Here is a 10413-nt window from a genome sequence, read left to right on the forward strand (position 1 = left end):
TCTGCAATTCAGCATCTCTGCTGTATGGTGAGCAGCAACTACCCTTTTCATTATATTGTTACATTCCATCCTGGATTTTCAATAAAATTTTAATTTATCTAGGAGAATACTGTGATTCACGCAGTCAAATGCCTTATAAAGGTCACATTATTTTATTATTTAATGCCTGTAAAATCCAGTGAGTGAACATATAAATGGCATTCTCAGTAGACCAACTCTTCTGAAACGCAAGCTGTGATTTGCTGAGTACATTATTGCTCCTCAGGTGAGATACTGTTCCAGAATACATCACCTCAAACATTCTGGAGCATGATGTCAGCAGTAAAAGAAGTCAGTAGTTATTGACATTTCTCATATTACCTTTCATAAATAGGCATATTTCAGTCTTTCTGCAAAATACCTGGAGTTTGTGATGCATTATGTATTTCAGATAAGGCCAGGCTTACTGTATGGCAACAAACATCTATGATTCTATTGAAAACACCATCAAAACCAATGAGCTTTTATTCTGAAGAGAATATATAATTTTCTTAATTTCACAAGGAGAGGTTGGTGATGCATTCACATGATTGAATTTTATGAGAGTTACTTTTTCAACACACTGCTGTGATTTTTCTCTTGAACTGTTTGTGTCTACACTATTATATTTAAGAAATGATTATTACATATCTTTGCTACTTGGGGTTCATCATTCATAGCCCTTCAATTCAGTTGTGATATTATCCTGTTCTGTGGCTGGGTGCCCTGTCTCTTGCTTCACTGCTTACCATATAGACTTAAGTCTGTTGTAAGAATTACTGATTTCTGATGTTACATGTATGTTCCTTGATTTTTTAATAACCTTCCTTAGTATTCAGAGTAGTTTTGTAGGATGCAACTACTGCAGGTTCTTTATTTGTTTTTGCAGCAAATACATGTCCCTTTTCCTTTCACAAGTTGCTTTAAATCCTCTGGTAACTCATGGGTGTTTTTTTTTTTTTTTTTTTTTTTTTTTTTTTTTTTTTTTTTTTTTACATGGTTGTTTATAATGTCGTTTTGGACTAGCTCACACAGAAAGCTATTTTCAAGTAATGATATACATTTACCATAAAACAGATTAAATTTTATCTGAGCATTTTGTCCATTATTCATCCCAGGGGCACATCTTGTAAAATATTCAGAGAAATAATTTTCCTGGAGTCATTAATTAATCTTAACTGATTTACACTGAGGACTATGCATACTGTAAGGCAGTATGTTATTTATCTTAACTAACTGTGCATTGTGATCAGAGAGAGCACCTGTTAATGGGTAAATAGTTATTTAGTATATTCCATCAGGAAATGAAACTGTATTATAATTATTCAAATGCGATAACTACAACAAATACATTTATTTAAAACAGCAGTCAAAATGTATATCTTTAATGATGAATACTACACAATTAAATATTACTTAGAGAAGGTAGAAATTAATAATAGTAATGAAGTTCCATTAGTGCATAATACTAATGTCTTACCATTTTTCTGAGTTCACCATCTAATTCACTATGAAGAGATACTGGTACTGACTTTTAAGACGGGCAGAAAGAAGACAAGAAGGCTTGGCTGTACAGTTGTGATCCTAAAGACATGCACTTGCTTGTGGTGCATGCAGAAAAAGTTATAGAGAAACTACACAAACAGTGTGTAATTACTTTTATGTCATTAAGCCAACTTGTTTGTCTACACAAACATAAGACAATTGTATGTTACTATATATAACTGAATAAAGCAGTCTGTTTGTTAAAACACTGACATTGAGGCCTACAATCAGCTGGCCAGAGGTTCATGTCTATTAGCAATACTGAGTCGTGCTTGGGTAGCTCAGATGGTAGAGCACTTGCCCGCGAAAGGCAAAGGTCCTGAGTTCGAGTCTCGGTCCGGCACACAGTTTTAATCTGCCAGCAAGTTTCATATCAGCAAACACTCCACTGCAGAGTGATAATCTCATTCTCAATACCGATTTTGATTTTCTGTAATTTTTCTAAATCATTACAGGCAAATGCCAAGGTGATTCTTTCAACAAGGGCATGGACAAACCTATCGGTCAACTTAATGCCTACTAATAGTGGGTGTTGGTTTTGTACTGTTATGAAAAAAGCATGAGAGACGGGACACTGAAAAAAAAATTATGTCTACATTATTTTTTTAAATACAGGCTGCGGTAACATACTGAACTGTAGTGTAGTCTGATGTATAGGTTAGGCCGAAAGGTGACAACTTGGTTGGAAGTTTGCAAAGCCAACAAATGTAATTGCAAAATCTTTATTCTGGTGATATACTGCCCTGTAGAGTAGCCTAAAGCCTAGGTTAGGTCAAAACACGAGAATGTGATTGTGAATTGATAAAACAGGCAGCAATTAGTCCACTCCCTCTCCTATACTCACTAAACAGAACAGTATATTCATATGCCCTCATATGTTGTCCTTGTATTAAATTGACACATCCTATATCATTTTAAAATGATATTTGGACAAAAAATTAGTAACATTAATGGCACTAATATTGTCCAACAAATTAACATTAACAGCAACAACTACTACTGCTACACTCTATTAATGATTATCAAGAATATAAATGTATGTAATAACATTAAAATGAAAGACACCACTTTGAAAATAAGTCATTGCTTCCTCAGTCACATTACATAGCTTCAGTATATCTACTCTTACTTGCTAAACATTTTTACATATACTTGGTTAAAAAATTTGGGACCTACCTCAACTTTTCATCTCCCCCTTTTCGTCCAACGGGTTTAGGCGCACAAGTTTCTACAGGATCGTGCTCAGTTTTATTTCTTGTAGGTTTCTCATTTCTGTCCAAAGCCTGAACTTGATCTCTCATAGAGTTCTTAGTTACAGTACTATTTGAGTTATAAGACACTGTGCAGTTTCCGTATGCATGCGATCCTGGAAAAGTGTGCATGTCAATCTCCGGAAGTTTCTCGGGAATATTTTCATCTTCTGCAATCAAATTTGATAACCCGAATGGGTCAGTTCGGCGTGAATTTTGTTCTTCCTTTGCTAACTGTCCAAGCTCTCTTTTAAGTCTATTCTCACTAGCCTTTTGTTTGTGTAAACGTTCCGCAGCTACATTAGACAGTCTATTCCGTTTTGTGTCTGTCTGTTTACTAACAACTTCATGTATTTGTGCCTGGCTACCCGCTTTCAAAATCTGCGTTTCAATGTTTAACTTATTTTTGATTCCATCCTGCAAATCTGAAGCGTTTTCACTCAAAACCTTAACGGGGTTTCTGCTCAACCATCTGGTGCGGAATCTTTTTTGTGGGATGAAATTAATTTCACTTGTAAGGCGAACTAGAAGGTTAATCCTACTACCCATTTATACCAATAGATTACGCTGTCACTGTGTGCACTTCTGTTGTAGCACACTTATTTACGGTGCCTTGTTCCGAAGGATCAAACCAAAACAAACATGCTTATTGCTTATGTTTAACACAAACAGTATTGCCAACGGGGCAGATGGTGAATAGCAGCACCACAGTTATGTTAGACTTTGGTAGTACCACAGTATTAGAGTCGACACAGGTGAAGAAGTAATAGTGAGTAAAACACATTTAGTGCCAGTAACTAGATTTGCACTTCCAGGTAAAATACATCGAACACAACAACTAACGAACATTTCATTAATTACATTCGTAGAACTCAAAGCTTACAATAGCATCTGAGAGGCCTATTATATTCCGCATGATGCATTTTGCCGCCGTTTCATCCGAAACATATTGTTCACACAATTCCAACACCCCCTTTTGAACATATATTTTGTGGCTTGCCTTCACAAAATAAACCAAATAGTCCCACAATCTTTTCAAACTTATCTTTGTCCAAGGGTTTTGTCAGATAACATGTCTTCTGTGAGCAGGCATTCCACGGTGATGTTCTGTCGCTCTATGTGGTCCCAAATAAAATGGTGCCTTATGTCAATACGTTTTGTTCTAGCACTAGTGACATCATTTTTAGCTAGGTTAATGGCTCCTTTATTGTCACAGAAGATCGTTATGGGTTCCACTATTAAACTGGGTTCTATTTCACATATTAACGTTCTTAGCCAAAATGCTTCCTGTGTGGTGTAAGATAGCTCTGTATACTCGGCCTCAATGGTACTCAATGCATCAGTTTTTTGCTTTTGACAGGACCATGAAATGAGCCCCCCCCCCCCCATTAATTTAAGACAGAAGCCAATAATGGAGCGCCTATCTCCCAATTCACTCTCGAGTCTGCATCGCTGTAGCCTTCTAGTTTTGCATTACCTTCTCTACGGTATCTTAATTCGTTGTTTGAAGTTCCTCTTAGGCATCGGAATAAACTTTTCACAGCTTTCCATTGCATTTCTTAGGGTCTCTGCAATATCTGCCCACTGCATTCGTGGCAAAAGCAATTTCGGACTGTGACGTTTGAAACAAGTATAACAGACTTCCTACTGCTTCTAAATATGGGACATACTTATCACATTTCACATCTGTCTCAGTTACATTTAACTTCACTCCTACTTCCATTGGAGTAGTCATGGGTTTACAATCACTCGTGCAAAATTTCTTTAAGTTTTTTTTGTATATGATGATTGATTTATTCTTAATTCTTGTCTCTCTTCATCCTTAGTGATCTGCATACCTAAATAACGTTCAACTTCCCCCAAGTCGTGCACCTTAAACCTGGTTTGCAGCTGTTTCTTAAAAATGCTCATTTGACTTTCGTTTTGAGCCAGGATAAAGAAGTCACCCACTCATATTGTCATTATTATTATTCCTTCTCTTTCCCTTATATATATATATATATATATATATATATATATATATATATATATATATATATATATATATATATAGGGATCTGCCTTAGATTGCTTCACATTCATATTTATTAGAGTCTTATGTAGACATCGATTCCAGCAATGTCCACTCTGTTTAAGTCCATAAATACTTTTTCCTTTTCGATCTGGTTTTAATAGCTTCTCTTGGCTGAATGACATATATCTCCTCCTCCAATTTCCCATTTAAATATGCTGTTTTTACATCCATATGATGAATTGTTAAATTTCGTTTTGCTGCCAAGGCTAAAAGACATCTCAATGAGACATACTTGACTACAAGTAAAAAAGTTTCTTTGTAATCTGCCCCTTGTTTTTGAGAATATCCTTTTACTACATGCCGTGCTTTATAACTTGGTGATGAATTTTCAGAGCTCTTCAAAGTGAATATCCATCTTGCCTGTAATGGCTTCTTATCTCCCGGCATATTTACCCATTCAAAGGTTTCGTTCTGAGATAAAGATTCCAAATCTCTCTCCATTGCTTCTTTCCATTCTTGAGAGTTCGGGTCGCTCATTGCTTTTTCTGCTGTTGCTGGCTATCAGTGAAAGACTGGGATGCACACATTTCAAAATCCAGATATTCTTTTGGGGTTTTGGTAGGCGAGAAGAGCGCCTTACACTGTTCTCTTCATCTTGTTCGTTCTCCAACTCACTGTCATCATAAACAATCTCCATTTGTCTTTGACTGTCCTCTTCCTGTTCTTCACTTTCTCTTTCTTCATATAAAGTTTCACTCTTGGAACTGGATGCAGTTAACATAGTAGTCTTGCCCTCTTCAGAGTCCTTTCTATTTTCAAAGAATACCACATCTCTGCTTCTAGCTACCCTTTTATGGATCCATTAATCAGTAGCCCTTTGAATTCTCATAATAGCCTAGAAACAATACTTTTCAGCTTTCGGGTCCCATTTTCCTCTTAGCCGTTGCATCACACTCAAAAGCCCTTATATTGCTTAGGTCAGGTTTCCTTCCTACCCATATCTCATAGGGGGTTTTATTCCTTAATGCTTTTGTGGCCGATCTGTTATTCAAATATACAGCCGTTGATACCGCCTCTGCCCAAAAACCTTTTGATAATCCTGCATCAGTTATCATGCTCCTTCCTTTTCTGACAATGGTCTTATTAGCCCTCTCAGCAAACCCATATTGAGATGGGCTGTACCATATGTTAGTTTGATGCCTGATTCCTATTTTTGCCAGAATTGTCTTCAATTTCTGGTTAATATATTCTCTCCCTTATCAGACCTGATGATCTTAATCTTCTTTCCTATCCACCTTTCGACCATATTACAATATTCCTCAAAAAATGGCTCCCATCTATGGATTCACACTGCATCGGGCCACATACATCTGCATGGATTAACTGTAAGATCTCTGTATATTCACTTTTCCTAGTCTTAAAAGGTAGCCTCACTTGTTTTCCTTTTATGCATATCTCACAAGGGTCCTTGATTACACTATAATTCTGTATTCCCTTTACCATATCCCTCATTAAAGACATACTCTTTCTATTTAGGTGTCCAAGTTCGCAGTGCCATAAAAAACCTTCTGCTGAGTATACTGAATGACTAACAACTCTATGTTTACTGTCAATGGTAACCATACCCCTTTTGTTACTTGCTGTAGTTATAAATTCAACATTTTCGTCGATTACTCTTGCTCCGTGCATGTCAAAAATGACTGTATTTCCCTTCTTAACAATTTCCCCTACAGACTAAGTTAGTCACAACATTTTTTACATAATGAACATCATGTGCTGTAACCATATCAGGTTCACCATTCACACATACATGTAGGTCTAGTTTCCCAGCCAAATGACACTGGAGCTTGCTGCCATCAACAGTAGATATTCCCATATGAGTCTTATCTTCAACATCTTAAAGAAGAGATTTGTCGTTAACAATATGCACAGATGCATCTCATTCTAAAATCCATTCCAGTTGACGATTCCCCACATCTCCAAAAGAATAAAAACAGGAGATTGCCTAATTTATATTATTGGTCCCTCAGTCTGGGCTATCAGCAACATACCTTTTTTGCTGCTTGTCTGACCTGTGGTCTACTTTTTCTCTGCACTGAGATGCAATATGTCCCTTCTTCTGACATCTATTGCACTTCACTGATTTCTTCTTTTTGTTTTTCGAATAAAGGGTAAATGCAGTTTCTTTCTCCAATACACGACAGCTTGAAGTACTCTTTACATCCTGCAGGATTTTCACTTTAACACTGTCATCCGTGGTAAGTATACCTGAGCTTTCCAGCCCCATAATCGTAGGTGCTTAGCTTTCAGGCAGTCTTACCAACAGTAGTGTCCCCATCCATTTGTCAGCGATCTCAAACCCATTGTTTCTCAGTCGGTTCGACGTGGCTATTATTTTGTTGACATATTCATCTACACTCTTGCATTTGTCCATCTGAGTGGTAATTAACTCATGTAATAATCCTACTTTCTTCATAAGACCTCCATCATCAAACGCACTTAGTAATTTGTCCCAGACTTCTTTCACTGTTGCAGCTTTTTCAACGTGACCATAATTCACTGGGTCAACTAGTAATACCAACTTTGATTTCGCTTTCCTATCCTTACTTGAATAATTCTGATCTGTGGATTTCATTGTCCCATCCACCACATCCTATAGGTCGTCTAAGTGTAAATAAGCTTCTACTGCAAATTTCCATGATGCATAGTTTTCGCGACCCATAAGTCTTTTAATCTGTGGAATTTGTGTCATGCTTATTTTAAAGGTAACACTGATCTTTCATGACGAAAAGAATAATACCAAAGAATAATACATAAGAGTTGTGTTCGTGTTTTAAGGATAACTCGTACTTCACGCAAGCATACTACTTGGAACTTTTCCAATACTTTCTCACTATTATCTTATGTATATACTTATTCCAAATGTATCACTAGGCCCATAACCTATTAGAGTCGACACAGGTGAATAAGTAATAGTGAGTAAAACACATTTATTGCCAGTAACTACACTTGTACTTCCAGGTAAAATACATTGAACACAACAACCAAGGAAGATTTAATTACATACATAAAACACAGAGTGTACAATAGCACCCAAAAGATCTATTATATTTCACATGATGCACTTTGCTACCGTTTCAAATGAAATATATTGTTCGCTCAAAACCTTAACTGGGTTTCTGCTCAGCCATCTGGTGCAATATCTTTTTTGCTGCATGAAATTAATTTCACTTGTAAGGCGAACTAGAAGATTAATCCTACTACCCATTTATACCAATAGATTACACTGTGTGCACTTCTGTTGTAGCACACTTATTTACAGTTCCCTGTTCCAAAGGATCAAACCAAGACAATCATGCTTATGTTTAACACAAACAGGATTGCCAACAGGGAAGATGATGAATAGCAGTAGCACAGTTATGTTAGACTGTGGTAGTACCACAGTCTAACATAACAGTCCCGACACTTCGTCTCGATTTGTTGCCTACTGCGCCAGCCACACAGCAAGCGGCCAATAAGTTAAAGTGTTAAGTTCGATCCTGAAAGCGAAAGCGCATAGTAGTTGTTTATTTTGCTTCAGGCCCCCACAACCGCACGAGTGGTCGACTGTGAAGAGCGGACAAATTGAATAGCTGGCCGGCGGCCATTAGAGTGGTAAACTGACGTGCGGAGTTCGAATGTTTATGCATCGCTTTTGGTTATAAAATGCCTTCCCTTGAGTTAGGTCGCAAACATAATGCCTCATTTAAATACATTACTACAACACACTTTTTAATTTATGAACAAACAGCAATTAGTCACTGTTTATGAATTTATCTTACATACTACATGGAATCTGCCGTAGCTAAAAGTTATGTGCTGGACCCCTAGCATTTTTCGTACTTCATTTACGATAGATGTACGCAAAATGCATCAAAATACTCGAAGATTTACCCACTATATTAATAGATATTTTCTGACTCTACTTTGCTTTAGATTTTATGACGAGAAGTGCGTTATATATGGCATAGTGCTTTGGCAACTCAAGACCAAATTATCAAGTTTCAACCTAACCTAGACCACGAAAACACTACCGATCAGTCAACTTTCTTCAAAATGATCAGAACATATAAAATGGTATTCTGTCGGTCGGAAATCTTGCCTCCTGACAGCGTGTAACCATTTTTGTAACAGCTGTGGTTTTGAGAAAGGAAACCTGCAAATAGATGCACAGACATTATGCTAATACCGTCTTACAAAAACATTTATTAAGCAAGTGCACTGACATACAAAACAACTTAAAATATTCACATACCTGTGAAATGTAATATTCGTTCCTTTCTCGAATTTATTTGTACAATTAATCGCTGCACAACTCTTCACCATTGTACTTCTTTTGATTGGAACGCACAGACAGTAGAATTACGAGTAATGAATATTGTATGTACGCTCCAACAAATATACAACGTTGAATCAGGGTCTACATAAACAGCAATACTACACAACACATCAGACTACAACCACTATAATGGCGTCCAACTGAAGGTTCAAATTATCCCGCGACTGCAGCGCCATCAGTGAGTCTAGTTATTTTTTACAAGGTCTTTGTTTTGCTTGTACAACGGTTTTTACAAATGGGAGCGTAGTGTGGCGCAATAAATTGCAGAAACAACAAGAAGAAAATACCACATCTGCCTTTCTTTAGGTTTCCTAAGGACCCTGAGAGGTATATACAATCCTGTTACTAAACCATATCGTCAGGATTCGCTTGCCAATTACATTATATTGATGATTAATGTTTCCTTTGAAGAGTAGAAAATGGCTAGTGAATAGCAAATGAGATCTTATGAAAAAAGACCCTGTTTACCTAATAATAATGCTCAGTTTTGTCCGCTACACGTCGAACAAAACCAGTTCATAAATGCAGACAATAATAAACTCGTGTGGAATGCTGTTAATCACATTGTTTGACATTCCAAATACGCCACCTCAACTGACGGTAAAGAGGACACTGCCACAAAGATTCGACAATCCATTTAAAGCTGTAAAACACTCCTATAGCACAGAAGCAGGCAGTTCAACTCTCCACATATCAGTGCCAGATTCGTCTTAATCGTCAACACAGACCTACTTTGACGATGAAGTGGTAAAATTAAGTGCAGTTATTTGCGTTTAGAAAAAGCGTTTGGCGTATCAGAATGTACACATCTCTAGATTTCATGCAAGACTGTTATGGGACAAGGAAAGTGCCTATCATTTTAAGTACAGAAGCAACAGAAACTGTATCAGAAGGATCAAGTGAAGAAGGACAAACAAATTTTGAGCACCATAAGATCCCAATATTGAAAAAAAGATGCCATTGGCTTGTTAAACCAGATTAGCATGTCATCTGTAAGATGAAAAGACAAAAAAAAGCTGTTTGCTCTAAATTTATTGTACTCGTGTTACAGCACTCAGGCATACAGGTTTTGTCAGAACGTCTTCTGTTTCCATCAATGTGTACATCACAAAGGTATGTTAAAGGCATACACATAAAATGTGGGATAAGTGACAATATGTTCCACCTTTTAAAGCGGAGGGTACAGCATTTCTCCAACACTCTCATAA

The 10413-nt window shown here is 36.9% G+C and overlaps 1 protein-coding gene across 2 annotated transcripts in view; it reads right to left on the reverse strand.

The window, feature by feature from the left end:
* Positions 1-3516, reverse strand: part of LOC126485060 (rRNA methyltransferase 3, mitochondrial) — a 64732-nt gene extending 61216 nt beyond the window's left edge. The window contains exon 1 of one of the 2 annotated variants that reach the window (XM_050108665.1): positions 2740-3516. In XM_050108665.1, coding sequence (XP_049964622.1) covers positions 2740-3362 — 623 coding nt within the window. In that variant the 5' untranslated portion in view covers positions 3363-3516. The remainder of the gene's footprint in view (positions 1-2739) is intronic. The other variant, XM_050108672.1, reaches the window with a different exon arrangement.
* Positions 3517-10413: the final 6897 nt, after the last annotated feature.

Source organism: Schistocerca serialis, chromosome 1 (genome assembly GCF_023864345.2).
Source record: "Schistocerca serialis cubense isolate TAMUIC-IGC-003099 chromosome 1, iqSchSeri2.2, whole genome shotgun sequence".
In the NCBI taxonomy this organism is placed as follows: Eukaryota; Metazoa; Arthropoda; class Insecta; order Orthoptera; family Acrididae; genus Schistocerca; species Schistocerca serialis.